Consider the following 26,623-nt stretch of genomic DNA (forward strand, 5'->3'; position numbering starts at 1 on the left):
ATTTTGTCAGGTTGCAATTTCGACTAACCAATAAATTTGCAAACTTTGCTTTTGTTTTCCAACAGCTTGTAACCGTACCTTACATCGGAGTTGGTACTACAAAAAAAAAAAATCGTGAGAACAATATCGGTTCTATTATTTCGTCAGCTGTAGTCTCTTATAGTCTCTATAGATATATTTATAATAAAATGCACGACTGGGTCGCACGAACTTGCTCTTAGAGTTAAAGTTGCTTAAATTTTTAAGACTTTTTATATAGAAATTTGGAAAAAAAATAAAATTCTTTTTTTTTTTTTTTAAATTAAAATAAAATCTGAAATTAAATTGCCCTCCAAAACAAGTATGCAGTTTTGATTGAGATATTAACATGCATTTTTAGAAAAAAAATTTTCAAAATCGTTAGAGCCGTTTTTTAAAAAACTAATTTTTTATAAATAATTTTTTGGAAAAAAAGTTTTAAAATAAAATTGGTATGCCATTTTGTAGAAATCACTTATCAACATCTAAAAACAAAATTTCAAAAAAATTTCATGACCCATTTTCGAAAATTTGATTTTTCAAAAACAAATTTTCAAATTTTTTTTTTAAATCCAAAAATTATTTTTTTGGAAATTTTATTTTTGGTTTATATTTAAATTGTATAAATGCTTTTTCACAAAAAGTTTCGTTGAAATCGAATAAGCAGTTTAAGAGATAATCGGATTTGAAAAAAAACGATTCTATGGCAGGTACCGTTAATAATGATTTTAAAAAAAAAAATTTCATTGAAAGATAGACCTTAGCTTAAAACTAACATTTGAATTTTTTAAACAAAATCGTTGGAGCCGTTTTCGAGACATTTCAATTTTACTAAAATCGGTATATGACAAGTACCGTTATTTTTGGTGCAAAAAAATTAATTCCAAAAACCCCTCTGGAGAGTCGCCAAATAATGCTACATACCAAGTTTGACATTAATCGGTCCATCCGTTTAGGCTGTAGCTCCTTATACAAACAGACAGACAGACAGACAGACTGACAGACTGACAGACTGACAGACTGACAGACTGACAGACTGACAGACTGACAGACTGACAGACTGACAGACTGACAGACTGACAGACTGACAGACTGACAGACTGACAGACTGACAGACTGACAGACTGACAGACTGACAGACTGACAGACTGACAGACTGACAGACTGACAGACTGACAGACTGACAGACTGACAGACTGACAGACTGACAGACTGACAGACTGACAGACTGACAGACTGACAGACTGACAGACTGACAGACTGACAGACTGACAGACTGACAGACTGACAGACTGACAGACTGACAGACTGACAGACTGACAGACTGACAGACTGACAGACTGACAGACTGACAGACTGACAGACTGACAGACTGACAGACTGACAGACTGACAGACTGACAGACTGACAGACTGACAGACTGACAGACAGACAGACAGACAGACGGACTTCCGGGACCCACTTTTTTGGCATTGTCTACCATCGTAATGTCATGGAAAAATGTTATCTCAACTTTTTTTTTTGTACGAATGCATAACTTGATATATAGTACCTATATCGCAAGTAAAAAAAAAATACGTGGGACATAAGTCCCGAAAATTTTTTTCGGGACTAATGTCTCAGTAAGGTGGGACATAATTCCCGAATTGGATTCGGGACTTATGACCCAGTAAAGTGGGACATTAGTCCCGAAAAAAAAAATTCGGGACTTATGTCCCGGGGACTTATGTCCCTGCGCCCAATATTTTGTTGGTCCGGACCTGTGCGTGGGGCATTGGGGGGTCGGAATACCCCAAATCAATTTTAGCCTTCTTCCAATTATCGTTTCGAACTGAAACTTTGTACATATATGTAGCTCAAATGACTATTCAATATTTTAGTGGTCCGGAACCTGGGAAGGGGCATTGGACTCAAAAAACACCCCTACTTTCAATCATGATAATACTAAAAAGTAAAGAATAAAATATACAGTTTAAAAAACGTTAAGCGCGTTTTTGTTGCTTGTACTTTCATAAAGTTTTGAACAAAGCGCTCGACGCTTTTTGATCTTACCATTTTCCTGTAGGTAAGTCAATTAAATTATTTTATAGTTTTTAGTGCGTGATAAAAGCGTATTTTTTGTTTTTAATATCTCTGTTAGAAAGTGTACCTCCCATATGTACATAATATATCTCAATTACATAATATATCTTAATTAGAGAAATTAAATTTATTAGAATGTCCTATTCCTATTCTTGTTTTAATAACTTGGACTCAAGCTTTTATTGGTAATCATAAAGAATGTTTTTCATTTTCATAATCTTATCGAAATGAAAAAAATTTATTTGGTTTATTTTCGTTGAGAACAAAAGTTGAACATAAAAATATATGTTCAGAAAAAACAGAACATTGAAATATTGTCATTGGGTCGGGAAGGATACAATTTTCAAAGAATTTCAATTTGGATATAGTAACTTTATCAGTTTAATGGTGACAATGCATTCAAAGCTAAAAAAACACTCTCACTGGGAGTTTTTTTTATATAACTCTCAAACTGTAAGAAGTGTAAATTTTGTGAAATATAATGATTGCAATAGTTTTCTAAACGTTGAAGTCCATTAAAGCTCATGAATAACTATATTTATGTTCTTGTCATGCATCAAATCTACATCTCACAAGGTTATTCCACATTAAGCAATCTGCACAAAACCGTTTACGAAATCTCTGAAGAATATAAATAAAAAATCTCCCACAATGACTGCGTTTTATTTATTGTTTAAAATAAAGACAATAATTTTTGTGCTCTCACACATTAAATTAAGCAACACAATAAAAAATAAATATGTTAAAAAAGAAATAACAATCCACACCCGCTTAACTCATTAAACTCAGACACAAAACAATGGCCAATTTGTTATGCTCTTGCTCTTACCCAATAAACACACAGCAAGCAAGCAATGAAGTTATACTTCACAATTAGGTGTTCTCAATTGCGTGTCGACAGATCCGAATTAGAGCTGGCCCAAAGTTAAGAGGCAACTTTAACTACTCTAACTCTAAATGGGCAAAACTACTCGGATATTAACATACTGGTTGCTGGTTCGTGGGGCGAGATAGTTATCGAGTTTGCCACTAGAAACGGTGCAGAAAGGTGAATTGATGGTATGCCTTTCCTTCCTTAGAACTTCGATTAAGTGCCAAAATGAACAAGTTAGTAAAGTACCTTTCTACCTACTGGATTTCACAGTATTATTGTTCTCTATTATAATGTTCTCGTTTTCGTATGTTGCGTGTGCACCAGGAAATGCAAACGGAATATAGGGTGCGAGCACAAATGAACTATGTTTTGAGAGTTTATTGCAATTGTGCTTTAGATGCAAAGGAGTTTAATTGGATAGAAACTATCGATATGAAATGTTTCACCTTCAAAGCGTGCAACAGGATAAAAGAATCAATTTAAAAATGATTTAAAGTTTGTAACACATAACGAATTACATAAAATTGAAAATTCTGTAAGGATCATTTCCTTTGGTCAATTCAAAAGTTTTATGGTTTTAAGATTCAGGATATACCTAATATTATCTGAGACCATTAAAATTTTCGGAGTGGAGGTGTTTTTAGTATAAATGTGATTTTAAAGAGAATTGAAGAAAATATTAATGTAAGAAGAATATAAAGCATAGAATTACTGATGAAAAATTGCAATCCGTCACTGTCTTACTTTACTTCTTTAGCTATATGAATCGTATATGCAATGGAGTGTAATTTACTTCTTAGAGGAGTACTAACTTAGTTTATCATTAACTTATTGAGTTGCATATAGAAGATATTGGGGTTTTATTAAAGTTAACCCTCTGTAGGCACACCTCTTTTTTGTGACGTGATAGGCACACGGGTGCGAATTTGGTTTGTACATTGTCATGTCGCTAGAACTTTTTTCAGTCTCAATATTTTTATGAAGAATCATACATAAAATTGATGTAGAATTTTCCGAATATTGTATTCACAATTCCAAAAAAATATATTTTCACCATTATAAAGAGATTTTTTTTGCGACCACTTTTTTGAAAAATCCTTATTTTTTTATTTTTGTCTTACCAAATTCGCACGGTGCAGGGAACTAAATTCACGCGGGAACTACCTTCACATGTGAAATAACTTCACCTCTAGTGGGAAATAATTTCACATTTTTTTAGTGAAGCTAATTTTCACTGAATGTGAGAACCAATTTCACTTTTTCGTGGGAACGAAATTCACTTTTGGGTTAAATTATTACCCACGGAATGTGGGAAATAATTTCACTTTTTAATACAGTAGGCTTACTTTCGAGGTTGCAGACACAAAATTTATTTTATGAGGACTGTGGTATCTACTCTATTTTACAATTGTGAGGACTGACAAATAAAAATGAGAAATAAAGTTTTAAAATTTAAAATTTAATTAAAAGTCTTAAAAATTAAAATTTTTTTTTTTCATAATGCTTACTCTTTAGAACTAAGTAACAACAAGAATTTATTTACATTAAAACAAATTGAGCTAGGGTAACTATGATAAACTCTATGTAATCTCAAAGTCCAAACGGGAAGCGGAAAAAAAATGTGTCCACGGGAGAATCAATTTTGAGGTGTGAAAATAAAAAATTCGCGCGAATTTTACAACTGTTAATTTCTCGAATTTTTCACTTTGGGTTTAAAAAACGCAATTAACTGAAAGTTTAGTATAAGACTAATTTAAATAATAACAATTAATTTAAAACGGTTATTATGGTAAACACCTTCCAGGATCCCACATTTCATTTTTATGTCCTTTTTGAAAGTAGACAATTTCAAAACTCTCGTGCATTTTTTTCTCTGAATCTTTTCAAAAACGTTTGCTTTAAAAAGTTCAATTCATAAATGAAAAATCTATTTTACATATGGGGGGCTAAAAATTTTAGTGAACCAATCAAAATCTAGTGCCAATTTCTACGCAAGGGTAAACTTTATTAGGGTTTACAAAGAGCTGTGCCGAAAAGTGTTTGGTTTCTTACTCTTTATTTTTCCAAATTGACGTTTTGTGACTCGATTCAGTACAGCTGTGAGCCCTCCATACTTTTTTTAATCTTATGATTAGTTTCAAAATGTAATTGTTTTTTTAGAAAATTGCATACAACTTAATTTTGCGCACTATGCTCAAATTTCATATATTCTTCAAATCCAAATGTAGATGGGAAATATCTTCACACAATTTCTCGATGAACTTATTTCTCACCTTAAGTGGGACGTAACTACACCAGGAAAAAGTGAAATTGTTTCCCACTAGAGGTGAAGTTATTTCCCATGTGAAGGTAGTTCTCGTGATGCTAGTTCCCTGCACCATTAGCACCCGTGTGCCGACAGAGGGTTAATAGTCGGAGAAGCGACCGTTGAATTAATTAGCTCATAAAGAGGTTAAAATTGGTGTCAAATAATAGATAAGTTGATATACTGAAAATGAAAAAATAGATTTGCCACTTTTAAAATGTGGCAACCCTATTTTAAAGGAAAAATTTTTACGTAACTGATACTGTCACACTTTTTTAATTTAGTCAAATAAGAAGCATTTTGAAATAAAAAACAATTTTTAGTGCCTTGAAATATAATTGTTATACAATAAAAAAAAAAAAAACGTTTTCATAACGATAGTATTTCAAAAACGGAGCCTAATAGAATTTTTCTGACTTTAGATTCCAGTTTACCAATTTTTAAACCTTCAGAAAAGTATATTTTTGTTCATGTGGCAAAAATCTTTAAGTTAAGACTTTGTCATATTAACTTGCATAAAAGATATCTCGGGCAGTAAAAGAGATATCCGAAAGATTTAAACAGTTTTTGGAAGAAGGAAATCAGTTCAACAAATTACGAATATGTTTGTAATGAATTATACCTCACATATAAACATTCCTCGAAAATAGCCAAAATTACGTTTTTTGGCATTTTATTACGTTAATATTTCGAAATCAAATCAAATTTTTCTGACTGCGGATTTGAGTTCAACACAGTATATATAGATTCAGAGGAGTATATTTAGATTCTTGTGGCAAAAAAGAGTACAATTTTGTTGATCGGTGTGTTTTATTTGTTATGTGTTGCGCCACCCAAGTCAATAAATATCTTAAGCATTCCCTCAAGTGAAATCATTGTTCATTGTTATCACTTAAGTCAAGATTTTTTATAACCCTGAGTATATAAAAAATGATAGGTACAAATAAATATTCCAATGTTTATTGTGGATCATGCAAGTAAATATTTTCCACATGGGTAAGTGGCTAAAATCTATACTACGGAATCGCAGAACTCTACAAGTAAAATATAAAATATATATTTTTGACAGCCACCATACATACACTCCGTTTCAACTGAATAAGCACACAAATTTTCAAAGGTATTTTGTCCATTTTTTCCTAAGATTAAGCTTTCATGTAACATTTGATGATGTTTATCGTTAGCTTGTGATGTTGAGAAACCAAATCAGAAAGAATAATTCTCAAAGTGCCGCTATTTTTTTTCGTGTTCTCTTACAAAGCGTCCCATATGGAAAAATGCAGTTTTTTTTTGCGTCAACTGAATAGACACACGGTCTTTAAAGGTCAATATCTTCGTTATTTGTGAGAGTTTTGAGGTGATTGGCATACCAAATGAAAGGTTGAAATGTTCTTATTGAGATTTTGTTATTTAATTAAAATTAAAAAAAAAAGTAGTAGATTAAAAGCTTTGAATACTGTCGACAGATCTAAAATTAATTTGTTAACGGAACAAGTACTGACCGGGTCTGCTATAGCTACCAAAATTGATCGGAGTTTTAGTGTGTTGCCTATTCGTACCTCAAAAATAAAAGTTCGTACAGGAAAAATATGAATTAAGGTAAAAAACGGCAAAAATAGCAGTTAATCGACGAGAAATTTTGAGATCTGCCTCCAATTCATTTGACTCTGGGGCAAAAATCAAACAAAAAGCTGGTGTTTCTGCAATTGTTTCAACACTCCGCAGAGTAATTAACAGCACGGATCATTTTAACCCATTAAAAGTCCAAAAGAAACCAACTTTAAACAAGCAACAAAAAGGTATTCGTTTAGAATTTTCTAGACTCCATATGAGCTGGAAAAATGAGTGACGCAAAGTGGTTTTTTTCATTTGAAAAAGGTCAATTTTGATGGATTCATAATTGAAGTCATCGGGGCCATCAAAATTGACCTTTTTCAAATGAAAAAAACCACTTTGCGTCACTCATTTTTCCAGCTCATATGGAGTCTAGAAAATTCTAAACGAATACCTTTTTGTTGCTTGTTTAAAGTTGGTTTCTTTTGGACTTTTAATGGGTTAAAATGATCCGTGCTGTTAATTACTCTGCGGAGTGTTGAAACAATTGCAGAAACACCAGCTTTTTGTTTGATTTTTGCCCCAGAGTCAAATGAATTGGAGGCAGATCTCAAAATTTCTCGTCGATTAACTGCTATTTTTGCCGTTTTTTACCTTAATTCATATTTTTCCTGTACGAACTTTTATTTTTGAGGTACGAATAGGCAACACACTAAAACTCCGATCAATTTTGGTAGCTATAGCAGACCCGGTCAGTACTTGTTCCGTTAACAAATTAATTTTAGATCTGTCGACAGTATTCAAAGCTTTTAATCTACTACTTTTTTTTTTAATTTTAATTAAATAACAAAATCTCAATAAGAACATTTCAACCTTTCATTTGGTATGCCAATCACCTCAAAACTCTCACAAATAACGAAGATATTGACCTTTAAAGACCGTGTGTCTATTCAGTTGACGCAAAAAAAAACTGCATTTTTCCATATGGGACGCTTTGTAAGAGAACACGAAAAAAAATAGCGGCACTTTGAGAATTATTCTTTCTGATTTGGTTTCTCAACATCACAAGCTAACGATAAACATCATCAAATGTTACATGAAAGCTTATTCTTAGGAAAAAATGGACAAAATACCTTTGAAAATTTGTGTGCTTATTCAGTTGAAACGGAGTGTATATGATCAATTAAAGTTTCACTATTAAGTATTTCAGCCTTATCATGAAGTCCATTCGTATGGAAAATTTTCTACGATTCCCGAAAAAACAATCACAAAATCCGATCGTAGTGACGATTTGTTAGAAATTTTACATTTGAACGGATTCCTTGAATGTTTTTTCGGTAATCGTAACAAATTTCCGCTACGATCGAGATTCTTGATAAGGCCGATTATGTTTATTTTGTGTGTGATTGATTGATCATTATATGCTTATTATATGTTTAAAAGGTCTAAATTTTTCTATTATAATGTAGATTAATTAATTAGACGTTGGTCATTTAGTTTGAAATTTAAAATATTGTTTGCAATTCATAATAGATTCAATAACCAAAGGAATAGTGTAGTAATTTTTAATGTTTTGTGTAACTAAGTAAGTAATTTTATGTTACTATGTATTCACTGTACATCTATTTTTTCAGATATTTTGTGTGTACGGGAAGAATGTAAAAAACTAAAAAACCAAAATTACCTTTTTTGAAACTCACTCAATCGAGTTAGAAAATAAAATTTTTAATGTAAAAAAAAAATGTGGGAGCTGTTTTTGAAAACAATCTCCAAGAAAATATCCAATTCTAGTTTGACTTCATAGAAGTGAGGATTACGACCTTTCATTTCGCACCATTTATTTAATATTGCAAAAGTTCTTAAAAACTGCTGACATAAGATAAGGAAAGTATGGTGCAGGGAACTAAGTCCACGGGAACTAAGTCCACGGGAACTAAGTCCACTGAGGGACTTCGTTCTCATTTAGTGGGAACGAAATACACTTTAGTAAAGTGGTTTTCATTCCCATTCAAGGTGGGATTGAATTCCATTCTCTAATGGGAACCTAGTACACACTCAAAAAAATTAAAAGAGAATTTATTTTCAACAACGATTTAATAACGAATAACGAAAGTAATCAAATAAGCGTGATTTTTCGTAAAAGTACTTTTTAGTAAAAAAAAAAAAACGAGCAGGGGCATAAGTTCCGATTTTTTTTTTGAATTTATGTCCCACTTTACTAGAATCCAATTCGGGAATTAGATATGTCCCTATAACTGAGACATAAGTCCCAAAAAAAAAAAACCATTTCGGGACTCATTTCCCACTTTTTTTTTTAATTTTTGCGTATAAGTAGGTGGGTACCTAAAGAGACAAGTTAATATGACCACTACTGATGAAATAGTAGAACCGAAATAGTAGAACCGGTCTTGATATATTTTTTTTTTGTTAGTACCTAGTCCAATGCAAAATACAATTACAAGATATTGAAAAACAAAAAAGAAGTTTGCAAACTTAATGGTTAGTCGAAATTGCATCGTGACAAAATAAGATCATGGAAGGTGAAAGTCTTTTCGAAAATATTTTTGATAGGTATATGTATTCTTTTTAAGTTGATAACAGGGTGAAGCGGAAAAACATTTGCTAACATAAGAATCTATTTGATTTGTACAACCCAAACGCGAAGCGGAAAAAAATTTTGCCCAGGGGAGAATCAATTTTGAGGTGTGAAAATAAAAATTTTTTTCCGCTTCGCGTTTGGGTTGTACAAATCAAATAGATTCTCATGTTAGCAAATGTTTTTCCACTTCCCGTTTGCCAAATTATAACACTTCACTAACATACAAACATTTGCGTCTGCCTGGCGATCTAACATTACCTAAGCAGAGGAACGAACTTGCGTGAGTGGTCCACTTAAGATATTTAAAGTCGCTAATGTCGGCATCTTTTTAACTAACCGAAAACCAGGCAAGGCTGGCTCGCTTCACTTATGCTTTAGACGACCAGCCACCCCAGGAAATCCTAGAATACGCTCAGCCAGGAACTGCAGGAACATCAAGATAAGCCTTCCCGATGGAACACAAATTTCAGCAAAAAATAACGTCAAATATCTGGGAATACAATTCGATGAGAAGAACCGATTCAACCCTCAAGCCGTTTTGAAAAAAGCCAACTTCGCCTTTCATCGCATTCATCCATTTATGCGGAAAAAAAACGGACTCAGCCAAAAGACAAAGCTTCTCCTGTACAAGCAGCTCATAAGGCCTATCATCACCTACTGTTTTCCTATCTGGTTCACGATGACAAAATCCCACCTAAACAAGTTAGCAATCCTGGAGAGGAAGATCTTAAGGATCTGTACAGGCATGCACTACGACAGGATACGCAGGAAACACGTCAGCAACAAGAGACTGTATGAAGAATCCCAAATTATAAAACTCGACAAGTATCTTATCCAATCAAGCAGAAGATGCCTACAGAACCTGAGCAACCATCCAAACCCAATAATAGGAAGAGTCATAAACCAGCCAAGACAGCCAAACCAGCGGTACCTACAAGCTAAGGAACTTTTGGATGAGGATTTGATATCAACCAACGACGAAGAGAAAATTCCCTTCTACTCTGATCCTGGATCAGCTCACTATCGTGGCTGAAAGCCTCGCCCCCTCCCTAATCCAACCTTCACAATGACAACCGGACTTGAACAACCTGAGTTAAGAAGCTGCCAGCAGAATTAATATTTAAAACAAACACAATTACAATTAACTGTAAATTTAGCTTATAAAAAAAAAAAAAAACAATGTAAAAACGTTAGGCCCCTTTTGTGCCAACGTAATACTAATATAATCAATGTAAATTTTTAGATAACTAGCTTTAAGCAAATTGTATATATAATTACTGTTCAATAAAAATATCGTTAAATCGTTCGTTATCGGCTCGCTTCACGGGTTCTCAGTATTTTAAATCACTTTTAGGGTCCTCTGTCCCGCTCGGGTAACTTCGTTGCACCGCTTAGGGTATGTTAAGTCGCCAGGAAGGCGCCAATAACAACACTTTTTTAACTAAACTGTGCCTTGTCCCATGAATGTTAATTCCAAATTAAATGGAACTAACATCCACGGGGCTAGTTCCGTGGGTGTTACACTCTTTTCAGTTTCTTGAAAACTGAATTTAAAAATGAACTGCTGATTTTCAAGATTCGATAAAAAGTCAAATTAAAAACTAGCGACTCTATTTCTTCTTATTTAACTTCTTCTTGGTGAAATGGGAATTAAGTTAACATACAAAGGGAACGAAAACCACACGTTTTTTTCCGGAATGAGATTCCCACCTAGCATGGGATAACTTATTCCACTTTACTAAAGGGGTTTTGGTTCCCACTGAGTGGGAACTAACTACCTCAGTGGACTTAGTTCCCGTGGACTTAGTTCCCCGCACCGGAAAGTATACTTTATAATTGGTACTATGTTGCATTAATTTTTTTTTAATGACACTTTAGTAAACAGATTTGTATGTTTGCTAATCTTTTCAATAAATCCACTTTGTAGCGCATATAGGTCATAATTTTGCTAAGCTAATTCTGTTTGATTGTGGATAAGTAAAAACTGCATATTTAAATTTAAAAACTGGGAATAAACAATATACATACACATTTAACTTACTCCCAAACTAAAAATTTTATACACTGAACAAAAGATATTCAGTTCTTTATACTTCATTTACTATCATCTCAAATAACTGATAGGTAGTTATTTTCACACAAAAAATTTTCCGATCATTTACATACCTATACACTATACAACTTTATGATCTGATCACGAATCTTCGCCAACTATTGACCTTCAAGGCCACATCGCACAAAAAAGTGATGCAAGCATATCTCGCTAAAAAACAAAATCTGTTCTGCATTGTGGAATGAATAAACCAAATCGAACGCATAACCTAGATCCACAACATTGTCCGCTGACGAACGTTGAGGTCTGTTTTGTGTGGAATCTCATGATGTGGTTTCTTATAAACAAGGCCTAGAGTAAATAGTATCGTATCTAATGAGTGCAACTATACCAAACACACTAACACACACACACACACACTTACTTTGGCCTAATCGAGATTGTTAATACAGATCAAGGGATATTATTATATCCATGCGCTGCTGGCATTCAAAAAGGTGACACTGGAATGCATTTTTTTACATCGACGATATCGTTTGACATTTTCAAAAGATCGCACATCAGCACAGAAATAAGGTTAGAGAGGGTAAGAGAGTAAAAAATCTAATGCGAGCAAATGAAAACGACGACGACTCTAACAAGTGCAACCTGCTTTTGAAAAAATCCAGTCATACTTCTTGAAGCTTCCACTTGTTTTTTTTTTCCCGCAAGGCAGAGCCTCATGCACAAGTATAATGCATGTACATGATAATTTCATATGGAGAAGAAAAGCGAAAGTAAAGTAGGGAGCCTCAAGACTTTTTAAGTGGTATCGGATCGGCTCGGAGACGGTAGGAATGCAGTTGTTAGTCAGGTCGGTTTGTTAATTCGATTTGGTTACCTAAAGGAAAAACTTATTCAGGCACTGAACATCAGTGCACTTTTACCTTCAGTTACATTACGAACAAGACCGGACTGCATCTTTCCATCATCATTGTCAGTGAAGTTATATAAACTCGGTAGACTTTTAAACTTGATTCAAGGATAGAGTCGGCGGTATTCGCATTATAATTATCAAAAAAACACGAATAAAAAAAGAAAAAAACGCAATTACTGGTGACCGTCATATTCCGTTAACCACCAAGAAAGACCCTTTACCCTTCTTTATTCCGTCAGCAAAGTCAGTAGTTTCAGTTCCATTGGAAGACACCTTGAGATTTCGCGAAAAAAAAGCCACACACAATTCCAATCCCATTGGGTGTAAGAAAAAACAATTTCTCGTGTCTTCGACTTTAAGATACATTTCTATCTCTCTGCTGTTTCGGATTTTTTCGCTGGATTTAACTTTGGTAGGGCATAAGCAGACAAAGCTGGCTGCAGCAGCACGTTCATCGGGCTAAAACAACTTTACAAATAGTTTTGTGTTTTTTTTTTTTTCATTTTTTTTTGTATATTATTTTTTTTTTAGCCTTAAGTCTTTTGCAGACGAAAAGAGCTTAAGAGTGTGAAGATTGTTGGCTTTGTAGTTAGTTGGGTTTTAGATATATCGCGACTTACAGATACCTCTTGTCTGGTTTTTTCGATCGTTTGGATTTTATTTTTATTATTTGTTTTTTCAACTTCTTCTCCGTCTCGTTGTTTTTTGTTAACGTCTTTTTGTTCGTTGTCGTCGTCACTATACTGTTCTACGGGCTAAATTGAATCTCAGTAACGTTGGTTGGTATTGCGAGCTAGTAAAAGGAAAATCTTGAGAGAAAATGGTTTACTTTTTCTGCTAATGGTTATATGGAAAAGAAAGTCTAAAAGGAGATTTGCTTATACGAATATATGCATTTGAAGAAGTGTAAAACTAAAATATATATTTTTTTTGCAGTGAGAGTAAAATAGAGTAAATAATTTAAGTGCTTGTTTTTTTTTTTTGTTTGAATTAAGTCAATAAAACAAAAAAAACAAAAACAACACAAATCGGTGCTAATTACGGTAACTTGTTTCTATTTTTGATTTTTTTTTTTTCTTCGTGCTAAAAAAGGAATTTGGCTTTAAAGGTTTGTTTTCGCTTAAAATAGAGCATACAGAGAGATATTACGGAAGTTGTATTTATATAAAAATCAATAACAAAAGGAAATAAAAAATAACAACAAGGAAGTTAAAATGATCCAAAGAATAACTACATTTGTATTAGTTTTTGCCGGTAAGTTAACTAAATTAAATCAATTTTTTTATGTTCAATACAAATTATAAGTGAAGAATTACTTTTAACGTTGCATTTCCTATAAAATACAATGTATTTATATAGGTGTTTATAATTTATTTAATTTGTTAAGTTACTTGTTTACGGAAGGAAAGTTATAAAATTTTCAAATTTGAAAGAAAAGTAAAGTGCCTCATCTAATGAAAATTTATTGATATTGGATCAGGACAACGTTTGGATGGTCCAGCTAGTTTTTAAAACATTTACAATATGGAGGAAATTATAACTTTTTTTTTTCCTTTGCATAAAATCAAAGTTTTGAGATCAAAATTACTTTGGCAACAAAATTTGAAAAAATTCGTTGAGCCAAAGAAAATTTAATTAATTTTCAGCCGATGAAAAATTTAATTGGCTCAACGAAATGGCTTTCATACGTTAATGAAGAACTTCATCAATTAACGAAAACTGTCGCATTTTAATGAAATTTTTCATAAAAATTTTTGATCGAGAATTAATGAATTTTTACATAACTTTACGAAATTTTTTCATCGATTAACGTAAAATTTAATTGACCACGGTGATATTTTTCGCTAGCCAATGTATTTCTTGATTAGTTTATGTAAGGAACTTTCGTAAGCTAACGAATTTTTTTGTTAATTTTATGAAAATTTTAATTAAATTACGAAAAAATATTCGTGAGCTAACGAAACTTTTCGTTGTGTAAATTAATCTTTTAGTAAATCTACGAAATTTTTCGTCCATTTTTTTTCCTTGATTTTGGAATAAAACCTGAAATTTAAAAAAGTGTAGCGGAGCAAAAATATTTTCCCATTAAAAACAAAAACATTTCTTATTTTGAATTTGAATTTTTATTCTGAATTAAATACATGTAATAAAAGAAATTAATAAAATAGGTATCTACATATACAATTTTGAATAATATATATCTACTCCTCATAAGAAGGAGGTAAATGATCTGCTTTTGGCTGGGTGATCAGCTTTTGAGGTGTTCCAGCTTCCCGGAAGTCTTTGATGACGTACTTTATCGTAGACATTTTTCCGTTATTGTCCTTAAGTCAGAATTTAGTACCCATGCATAAGGTTCGTTACGATGAAAGCTTTAGATTCTGAAAGAAAACAGAAATAGAAAAACAAAAAAAAAGTAACAATATTTTAAGAGACAAAAATATTTTCTTTTTATAAAATACAGAAAGCAATAATTGAATGGTACTTACTTTTTTCTATGAGATGAAATATTATCAAAATTATTCTGGGTCAACACTTTGATAATTTCTTTTGTTTTTTAATCAATTTAATTGCTTTAAACTTTATCAGAAAACAATATTTGTATTTATTCCGCTTGATAGGTTTCGTACTTTCGGAGTATAAACTGTGACTTCGACTACCAGAAACGAAAATACAAAGTGCTCTGTATGCTTCTTTTTAGTGGGTACATATATGATTTTTTGCGTAAGGCAACGATTTATTTTCGTTAACTGACGTATTTTTTCATAAGCCGATGTAGAATTTCATTAGTCTATGAAAAAATTTCATAAACTGATGAAGATTTTCGTTAGTTAACATTGAATTTCAAAAGTTAATAAATTTTTTCGTTACTTAATTAAAACTTTGATAAAGTAAGGAAAAAATTCGTATTTTTATTCTTTAAAATGAGCATGAAATGTTTCGTTAAGTGATGAATCTTTTCATTAAATTGGATTTTTTGGCACTAAAAAGGGAGAAAAAGTGTATGAAACGTTTTCATTAATTGATGAAGGTTTTCATATTACGAAAAATTACATATTTTCGTTGAGCCAACGAAAGTTTCGTTAAGCCAACGAAAATGTAGTGTATGAAACGATTTTCGTAATTTTAGGAAATTTATTATTTTCAGTGTACCTATTTGAAATTTTATGAATTTTAATACTGTGATCATTTTTGCAAAAAAAAAAAACTCAAGAGCTAAAATCAACAAAGATTAAAAAATCTGGTATTTTAAAAATTTATAAAAAATTTTAATGATAAAGTTTTTTTTTTTAAAAGACCAAAAACCAATAGACTTATAAAGTCTATATTTCATTAACTTTTAGCAAGTTCTTAGTTTTTTTTTTTTTTATAATTTTAGTATTTTTAAAAGGATATTTATCTTCTGTTCTACCTATCTATCGATAGAAAATTAAATTTTCTACGAAAAGTGACCAATGCAAAAAGTTTCGAATTCAAGATAATAAAAGAGTCAAAATGATTTGTCTTTTGAAAAACAACCAGGGTCGTAGGTACCGCTGCACACTGGGGTCTATACTATATGGGAGGGATGCCCAAAAGTCCATTTCTTAAATTATAACTATTACGTTTTTTTTTGTTTTATTTCATGAGTATATCATCAGCATCAAAGTGCAAAGTTTGTACCATTGATTTCATCCAGTTTTAGTGGTTCATCATGGATATAATTTTTTCCTTCGTATTAACTGAAAATAAAAATAACTAAAAACTATCAGCTATGGGCCAAGGTAAGTAGAGTTCACTGAAGTATTTTTTAGAATTATACATTTTAAATTATCAGAGATATTTGAGGTTAAAGTAGGAGGTCGTTTTTCGAAAAAATATCGATTTTCATGGCCTTGTCACCATGTCGCCTTGTCGCCATATCGCCATGTCACCTTATCGCCATGTCGCACAGTGCGACATGGCGGTCGTTTTCGGTTATAAGTTTTTATCATATAAGTACACTAAGGATTGTTATTTTTATAACTCAAAAAGTGCGTTTTTCTTAAAAAATTGTGCGTAAAAAGCCTTGAAACAATCAGTCATAGCTAGCAGGGACGCGGGTGGACGCGGATGAATGATACCTTTTTGGAAAGGTCGTATTTCCCACTTTATAACCTATTAACTTGTTTGATGAATGCACGTGAATCAAAAATTATGCTGAACTTTGAGAATAAGCTGTTTTTGTGAGAAATAAACCGTTACTTTACCGGTTATTAAAACGATCTAAGACTTTGGAGTGCAAAAAAAAACCAATAAAATATATTAAGCTTACCCTTCTTACGAGTATCCAATTAAAAACCGGTTTAATTTTAGCAATTTAACTCCGTGGTGCAGCTATTCGTAAATCATCACTAAATGGCCTACTTTTGACATGTTAGCTGTAAGAGGTTGTGTAGCTTGCTGTAGTTGCATTTTACAACAAAAAAAAATTACAGTTCATCTAGTTAGGCTATAATTTTGCATTCTACAAAACCGGTTTTAGAAGGTCAAATTTTTTGACTTTTTTCCACTGGTCGCCGCACTGTGTGTCGCCATGTCACCTTGTCGCCATGTCACCATGTCGCTTTGTTACCTTTTCGCCATGTCGTCTAGTCGCCATGTCGCCTTGTCGCCATGTCGCTTTGTCGCCATGTCGCCATGTTGCCTTGTTGTATTTTCGGTGCTGCATCTTTTTGAACTTAAACTAAGATAATTTGACTGCTCTGAAAAAAGTTTGTGAAGAGGAAACGATTTATAGTTTGAAATTAAGAATCGTCAAAGGAAGTTCCGAGGATGTTTTTTTTTTCAAAAGTACACCATTTGAGAAAAAATTGCGAATAAAAAAAAATACTGTTAAATAATTACTTATTTATTGGTTTTCAAAAATAAAAAAAAAAAACGGTTATACCAGTATCAAAAAACTTTTCATCATCAAAATTAACAATTACCACCATTTAAATTCAATTACTTTGAATTGTAGTAATGTCACGCCCTAAAGAAAAACGTGACAAAAATCCATATGCCAATGACAAATTTTTCTGTCTATTTTTAAATAAAAAAATAAAATACTTACAAAAAAAATCAAAAAAACTTTGCGACAAAAATTCAAAAATCCAATCACGATCCACAAAAGTTCGATGACATTTTGTATCGATTTGTGAAGTATCTAGTTGGTGTTTTTTTTTTGGTTTTTGTTTTTGGTACTTCTTCTGAAAAGTCTATGTACAATAATCCTATATATGCAATGGGAAGAAAATATGAAAAAAAAACTTAAATAAAATATAAATAAAACTTCATCGAAATGTCTCCTCTCCAAAGTTACGTGCATTTCGTATTAAATGGCTATGGGAACTGGGAATATATTTATATGTTAAACGTTTCTTAGTATACTCTTCACATAAGAGACTCCAAACTCCAATACCTAGTGTCGACAACAACGCTGGCGGTCGGTAGTAGTTATGGTGGAACTCTATGCTTCTGTGGCGTTTGACATTATCGGTTAGTTTTATATAACCTGTTCGTATGCTATGAAGATCAACAACTGAAGTAGTGAAGTTTTAAATCGATACATTGTATAATAATTCAATGATGCTACATTCTCGAGAATCAATTGTTTGTTCGAAAAAAAATTTAAATAAATCGAACGTTGCATTGAATAATTATTGACACTTAACTTTAGTATGCAATTATGCAAAAAAAAACTAGTAAAAAGTGCAAAATTTTTTGTTGAATGCGAGACCTATGTTATGTATGTTGTTTGAATACTCTTCAACATTGCAATTTGCAAGTAAAAAAAATTTAATTGAAGTTTTCATTAAATACCATTCATGGCAAATTGCCCAAGTTAAAAAAAAATGTGTCCCAAAAGTAACACAGAAATATTTTGGTTTTCCAACATACCATTTTTATAACTCAAACATTTTACGGAGACACTATTTCAACCACACTCCTATGTTAATAGTAGAGTACATTTCTGCGCCATATTTGTTATATTTAAATAATAATGTTATAACACCTTTTCCTTTACAGTAAGTAGCCATACCTATAAAATGAATTTTTTCAGGTTTTAATCACATTTGAATGCACTGTCGAAATTTTTACTTAATCATCAACCGCGTAATTATTTTTGCATTTACTGGCTGTCTAAGTTTATTATCTTGACCAAATTCTCCTTATATGTATGTTTTCATTGCAGGGTTGTATCATTTTCTTTTGATTGCATTTTTTTCCATTACAAATATAAAAGAAAAATATTTGATGCAAATACAAAATTTTTGAATTAAAAAAAATATTTTTTGCAACTGAAAAATATTTGCATTAAAAAACAAATATTTATAGCAAATAAAAAAAATTTGCATTGAAAAAAAAATGCTATTGCAATGTTATTTGCATTAAAATAAAATATTTATTGTGAATAAAATAAAAAAAAAAATTAAGACACTTGACAAATATTAAAAAAATAAATATTTAATGCACACATTTTGCATTGAATTTATTTCTCAATACAGAAATTTTTTTCTGTGCAATAATTTTTTTTTTAATGCAAAATATTTTTATTCATTAAAAATTTTATTTTCAATGCAAATATTTTTCTGTTGCAATAGTATTTTTTTGGAATGCAAAATTTTTTTACTTGCAATAAATATTTTTTTGAATGCAAACATTTTTCAGTTGCAACAATTTTTTTTTAATAGAAACGTTTTTCAGTTGCAATAAATATTTTTTTTTATGTAATTTCAAATGCATTTTTTTTTCAATTGATATTTTTACAACTCTGTTTAAATGGTATTCCTATCTGGAGAGGATGATCTTTCGACTTTAATTGTGGATTTTGTAGTAGCGATAGGTTTAGGTATACTCATTTTTGGATTAAAAAAATATTTATTTTTCTGAAAAATCAATTTTATGTTTTATAAAAAATAAACTTATATTTTTTATTCAAGAAATCCAATGGCATATGTACCTATATAAAATTCAATTTCTGCATTAATAAAAAAACTGTTTGCCTATTTTAATTAATTATTTTACTGTCCTTAAATTAAAATACTTCAAAGTCCAAAAAATATACATAAAACAAAAAAAATTAATAAGTTTTTGATGTCTTTCCTTCGTTCATGTTTTCGTCATTTATAAATAGGTACAAACTTTATTCACTAATTTTTACTCAAAATCAAGTTAAGTCTTTTACATAATTGGCTTGGTGGCATTAAATTTCTGTAAGCTTCTTTAAGCCACAAAAACCTTAATGAAGAAAATAAAAAAAATATAAACCACAGTACATATCGTCGTCGTCGCAACGAAATACAAAAAGTTTAACCAAAAAACAAATTCCTTATCGTTCCTGCCAAAGTAGCTATCATGCACGGATACGTGCTAACTTTATACCATACCTACCTAATACTTGTGGATAGGAAGAAGAAGAAGATAAAAAAAAAATACACATTCATAACAAGGATCCCCAGCAAACATTTAATAAGCGAAATTATCCTGTGAAGCGTAGATTCCGTGGTCAGAAAGACTCTTGGGCTAGGGCTTCTATATATAAAAATTTGAAGGCTCAAACAACAACAACAACAGTAAACCAAAAAAAAAAAAAATAAAGTAAATTAAATGGCAAATGCGGTTCACTGCATTAGCATTCATTCAAGACAGGTTCCTGTATAGGATAGGAGTGTTGTCTAGGTCTATCATGTATCTCTATATGTGTATTTCTTTGTATGTGTTTGTGTTTCCTTGAGTGGGGGGATTTTATTTTTCATTAACAAATTCATCCTGTTGTCTGGCTGTGGCACCTCCACTCGTTGGTCATCTAACTGCAGTGTGCAAAACTTTTTTAATTTGCTTCTACAAAAAGTACATAAATAATAGAAACTTTTTTTTTTTTGTTTATCTTTTTTTTTTTAATTTTATCTTTCCACAGATTAAAGTGAGTTTGACTGGAAAAAATTGTGTACTCACCAGGTCTGTCTGAGGGTTCTTATTTCGCTAGTTATACTTTTTTTTTTATCTAGGAAGGTGTACCTGTGTGTTTGTATACTCATAGCAATCATCAGGTGATGGCCCCATCTATGACCTTTGGGATTAGTGCATACCAAATGGAGTCACATGAACAAATATTAACAAAAAAAAAAAAAGGGGAAAAAATACAACGCGGAAAACTCATCCTTCAATACGAAGGATTCGTAGGAGTTTTATGGACAAAAGTTATTTTCATTCTGAGTTGAAAGGGAATGTGTTGGTAGTCGGTGCCGGTACTTTTGTATAGACTAGTAGAGTGATTGTGGTTTGGCGCTTCTTTCGCTTTATTTTATGTGCAGTCTTTCTAGAATTGTGGTTATGTTAAAAAGTTAACGCCTTTTGGTGCATACTATACTGCTGATGAAATTAAGGCGGTTTGGTTAGAGCTTCGATGCGGATAGATATAGTTTAGAGGGTCTTATTTTATGAGGGAGAGTAGTTGTAGTTGTGAAAAGTAATTTTCCAAAGTAGAGACACCAAGGAAATAGAATTAAACATTCTTAGCTCTCTTCAGAATAAATTTCAAAAAAAAAAAAAATGGTTAGCACATAAATATAAAAGTTCAACAAAAGTGGATAAATATTTTTTTTTTTTATGCAAAATTCTTTTATTTGCAAAAACATTATTTGTTCAATGAAAAAATTGTTCGAACTATTTTGGATGCAATAAATTGAAAAGAAAAACCAATGAAAAAAATACGTATACACCACGATGCCCCAAGATTGTGTGTGTGTGTTTTTTTAATTAATTTATTATATATATTAAAGTTTGGTTTTGTGTACGTTCGCTAACCGGCCAAACCGGCTGACTTATTTTCTTAATGCAAAATTTTGCACCGAAATTTGAGTTACACCATGAGAAAGATATTAAAAAAAAATTAGGTTTCTAAAACGGATTTTTTTCATAGGCCCTGTATTTTGAAATAAAATTTTTTGAAAAACAACCTAATTTTTTTTGAAGTTATACTTCTTATGGGAGGGTGAGTATGAAAATTTACTTTTTGACAAGGATGTCAAAGGGATTATGACGCGATCACCCTGGGTAGCAGGGCTGTCGTTTCACCTTTAGAGTAGGCAGTACTTTAGTATTTAAAAATGCAGTACGCCGCAGTACGGCAAACATAAAACACACAACACGTTGCAAGTTACATGTTTCATGTGGCAAAATGCATGTGGCAAGTTGTATGTGGCAAGTTGCATGTGGCAAGTTGCATGTGGCAAGTTGTATGTGGCAAGCTGCATGTGGCAAGTTGCATGTGGTAATTTCCATGTGGCAAGTTGCCAGGGTTGCAAAAAGCTCACATTTCAGCTCAGCTCACAGCTCAGCTCAAATTTGAGCTAGCTCACTTTTGAGCTAGGTACCATAGCTCAGGTCATTTGAGCTGAGCTGAAAGTGAGCGCCCCCAACTTCCAATGCCTATATCTCGGAATTTTTGAAGAAAATGAAAACAAATTTTTTGATGCCAAAAGGTAGCGGGGACTCTAACCTACATTTGGGTACAACTCTCATCCCTGAAGGTCCACGCGTTCTCAAACCGGGAGAACTTAAAAGTAAAAAAAAAATAGGCACGATTCTGATAAAATAGGCATGATGTGGCGGTTTAACATGGAAGGCGATTTTTTAAAAATCTGATAATGTGCAAAGCGTAGGCCCATGACACAAGCTATCATTTAGCATCACTCCCAAAAATTGCTCTCAAGAGGTTTAGCTTCCAGGAGCGTTCAAAGATTCGGGGATTTTTGGAAAAAAAATTTTACCCCAACTTTCAAAGGCGATTTTCTCGGAATTTTGAAAAAAATCGAAAAACCGGATTATACCACTATCGGGTAGCTGAGAATATAAGCTTTCATATGGCACCACTCCCCTGTCTCTAGATCAAAGCCTTCCAACGCCTATATCGCAGAATTTTGAAGAAAATGAAAAAAATTTTTTGATGCCAAAAGGTAGCGGGGACTCTAACCTACATTTGGGTACAACTCCCATCCCTGTAGGTCCACGCGTTCTCAAACCGGGAGGACTTAAAAGTAAAAAAAAATTAGGCACGATTCTGATAAAATAGGCATTATGTGGCGGTTTAACATGGAAGGCGATTTTTTTTAAATCTGACAATGTGCAAAGCGTAGGTCCATGACACAAGCTATCATTTGGCATCACTCCCAAAAATTGCTCTCAAGCGGTTTAGCTTCCAGGAGCGTTCAAAGATTCGGGGATTTTTCGAAAAAAAAATTTACCCCAACTTTCAAACGTGATTTTCTCGGAATTTTGAAAAAAATCGAAAAACCGGATTATACCACTATCGGGTAGCTGAGAATATAAGCTTTCATATGGCACCACTCCCCTGTCTCTAGATCAAAGCGTTCGAACGCCTATATCGCGGAAATTTGAAGAAAATGGAAACAATTTTTTTGATGCCAAAAGGTAGCGGGGACTCTAACCTACATTTATAGCGGGAACTCTAACCTACATTTGGGTACAACTCCCATCCCTGTAGGTCCACGCGTTCTCAAACCGGGAGAACTTAAAAGTAAAAAAAAATTAGGCACGATTCTGATAAAATAGGCATTATGTGGCGGTTTAACATGGAAGGCGATTTTTTTTAAATCTGACAATGTGCAAAGCGTAGGCCCATGATACAAGCTATCATTTGGCATCATTCCCAAAAATTGCTCTCAAGCGGTTAAGCTTCTAGGAGTGTTCAAAGATTCGGGGATTTTTCGAAAAAAAATTTTACCCCAACTTTCAAAGGCGATTATATCGCGGAATTTTGAAGAAAATGAAAATAAAATTTTTGATGCCAAAAGGTATCATCAAAAGGCACGATTCTGATAAAAAGGCATGATGTGGTGGTTTAACATGGAAGGCGATTTTTTTAAAATCTGATAATGTGCAAAGCGTAGGCCCATGATACAAGCTATCATTTGGCATCACTCCCAAAAATTGCTCTCAAGCGGTTTAGCTTCCAGGAGCGTTCAAAGATTCGGGGATTTTTACCCCAACTTTCAAAGGCGATTTTCTCGGAATTTTAAAAAAAGTCGAAAAACCGGATTGTACCGGAATTTTTTTTTTATGATAAAAAAAGAAATATTTTACTAAAAAAATAGAAATATATTTACTATTAAAAAAACCAAGAAAAAAGATCACGAAAACTTATCTGTTATATTCTTATAAAATTACAATATCGCACATTTTATGCGCAATTCATTTACTTTTGTTAACCATATATCGTACGTTCTGAACCACACAACATGAGTAAATTTCACAGAATAAATTGAAAACTACATGGACGCAAGGAGGATGAAAGAATTAATTTATTGTTCACTTGATAAAAATGTAAAAAAAACTAAGTGTGGATTAATTACTTCATAATAGAAATTAAAAATATCAAATGAAATTCATTTACATATACTGAATGAGAAGTATAACTTCAGTCGCGTGTACATGTGTACACACACTCTTTTTTTATTTTTTTTTAGGAACATTTTTGAGTAGTCTTATATTTTTTTGAAATTTTTAAAAGTCTGCAAAAAATCTCAAACTTATAGGAAATATAGGTTTTAATCATGCTCATGCAAGAGTAGGTATTTACCATAGGCCACTTTTGCTAAAAGTTTAAAAGTTAACATTTTTAAACTCATTTTATGAACTTTTCAAGTTTTGATCCTCTTTTTCATTTGAAAATTAACTAATTACAGAGTCGAAAACTAGAAATAAATACAAGAAATGGCGGAACGAAGTCCGCTGGGTCAGCTAGTTATATTATAGTTTAAACCTTACCATTAAAGGTATTTTTTCATAACCCTTATTGTAATTAGTTAACAAAATTGTTAAAAATTTCGTTCAAGTAAAATCAAACCAACTTGTTTTTTCAAAATTGTTACACGTCTTAATCTTAATTTTGAAAAAAAAAAAAAAAATATAAAACCGTAAAAAAAATATTAGGTATGCATATGGTTCAAAATAATGGAGTTGGAAAATTTCAAAGTCCGAAATATTAAAAATTCAATTTTTTTGTATACCAACCAACCAAAGTTCAAAATAACTTTTTCTTAGATCTTTATTGGAAATTAAACCTTTGAAGAAGAAAATTTAAAAGAAATAGGAAAAATATTTTAATTTATTTTATTTTTCTTTCCAAGCTTTAAGATATATTTTTCCATAAATTAAAAAATAAAATGCATGACTGAGTCATACGTACTTGCTCTTGGAATTCAAAATGCTAAAATTTTTAAGACTTATTTATACAAATTTGGTAAATTTATATGAAAATGAAAAAAAAAAAAAATATTAAAAAAAAAAACATAAAATTCATTCTTCAAATTAAAAAAAAAAAAAACACTATCAAATTGTAATCGAACTCCAAAAAAAGTATGCAATTTAATTACTTTTATAAAGATGCATTTTTAGAAAAAAAATTTCAAAATCTTAGAACCGTTTTTTTAAAACTATTTTTTTGAAAAAAAATTTTTAAATTAATTTTTTTTATAAATATTGTTTTTTGAAAAAATGTTTTAAAATAAAGTAGTAGTAGAAACTATTAATTAACATCTAAAACCGAAATTTCAAAAAAAAAAAATTAAATCTCTCGTTTTCGAAAATTCGATTTAAAAAAAAAAATGTTTGATTTATTTAAAAATTATAAAAGTGCTTTTAATTGAAACTAAGCAAATCGTTTGGGAGAAAATCAGATAAAAAACAAAAAAACAGTTCTATGGGAAATACCGTTCATAACGATTTTTGAAGAAAATTGTTTTCATAAAACGATAGACCTTGTCTTAGAACTCATATTTAATTTTTTTTAATTAAAATCGCAGGAGCCGTTTTTAAGAAAATTTTCCAAAATTGGTGTATGTTATTTTTGGTACAAAAAAATTAATTCCAAAAACCCCTCTGTACAGGATCCAAAAACTGCTACATATCAAAAGCTTCATTCTCATTTTATTGTTAGCTTTACCGAAATTATTAACATGCCATATAAAATTAGACTTTTGAAGAAGCATTTTAAAAGTTTTAAATTTATCATTTTTGATGTAGTAATTTCGATGCTTAATCGTGCATAAAAATAACAAAAGAAATCAGAAAGTAAAATGTTGAACTTTTATAAAAAAAAAATTTATATGCTACATGTCAGTTGTATAGATATTGAAATTTCATAACAACAGGGATTCGCCCCTCTCCACTGGCTCAACTTAGTGTGTAATATTAATTACATTTTTAAATTAGTTCTATTGTTATCAGATTTTTTTTTTAATTATGTACTACTACCTACCTACTACACGGCAAAAATTTCCCACCTCAATGTCAGCTTAAGATTTTAATTAATATCGAACAAAAACCCCTGATGAAATTGATTTTTTTTTGTTATCGTTTTTGTTTTGTTTGCTTAACATATTTTCTCTTGGCACTTTCATTTTTGCTGCAGAGTATAGTTAATTTGACCATCAGGGAACGCGCACATCTCACCTCTCAATCACTTTTACCAGCAACAACATCATAAATGAGTTGCTGGTTTAACAAGTTGACATTTTTGTACCACCTCATCAGCGAAATTGTGTTGGCATATTTAAGGTTTGGGTTTGAGTGAGTTTTAAATGCAAAAATTACTTTGACAGGCCTGTCAACTTATCTATACTCAATTCCCATCCATTTGTTGGCATCATTAAAGAAGCGCGCCGCGCGCGAAATGAGACTCGGTTTAATTGAATTGATGAGATGAGAGTGATGCTGACGATTCAAATTAGACCTCTGCTGGCAGCTGGGCAACATAACGCAACAGCCAACGAGCTACTATTTGAATCGGACCACAGATGCAATGATGCTGATGCTGATGATGGAATGTAGTTGAAACGAATCTCTTTATAAGAGATGAAATTGTGAAATTTTCCGATTTGGATATAAAGTGAAACGGAGAAACTCTTAATAAAATTTAAAATTGATTATCCGCATTTCTGTGAGCACTGAATTTAAGTATATTTTTCTATTGAAAAGTAATAAATTAAAAAATAAAAAAAAAATAATTAATAAGCAATTATAACAGAAAGTATAAGTAGCTTTGGTGTTTGAATTTTAATGAGATTAGCATTAGCATGATAAATTGATTTATTTAAAAAAAAAATATAACTGTTTTATTGAAATGTAAAATATCCACGATAATCGGATAAGGCAATCATCAGTTCCTGTTTATTATTGGATTTTGGTAATTAAAG

At 31.6% G+C, this 26,623-nt stretch overlaps 1 protein-coding gene across 2 annotated transcripts in view; it reads left to right on the forward strand.

Annotated features, from left to right (window-relative positions):
• The first annotated feature begins 13,406 nt into the window (after window positions 1–13,406).
• The window catches only part of LOC129908609 (protein obstructor-E-like), a 125,140-nt gene continuing 111,923 nt past the window's right edge, over window positions 13,407–26,623 (forward strand). The window contains exons 1-2 of one of the 2 annotated variants that reach the window (XM_055985235.1): window positions 13,407–13,444; window positions 13,510–13,655. In XM_055985235.1, the coding sequence (XP_055841210.1) occupies window positions 13,616–13,655 (40 nt within the window). In that variant the 5' untranslated portion in view covers window positions 13,407–13,444; window positions 13,510–13,615. Of the gene's footprint in view, window positions 13,656–26,623 lie in introns of both variants that reach the window. The other variant, XM_055985234.1, reaches the window with a different exon arrangement.

Source organism: Episyrphus balteatus, chromosome 2 (genome assembly GCF_945859705.1).
Source record: "Episyrphus balteatus chromosome 2, idEpiBalt1.1, whole genome shotgun sequence".
Taxonomy (NCBI): Eukaryota; Metazoa; Arthropoda; class Insecta; order Diptera; family Syrphidae; genus Episyrphus; species Episyrphus balteatus.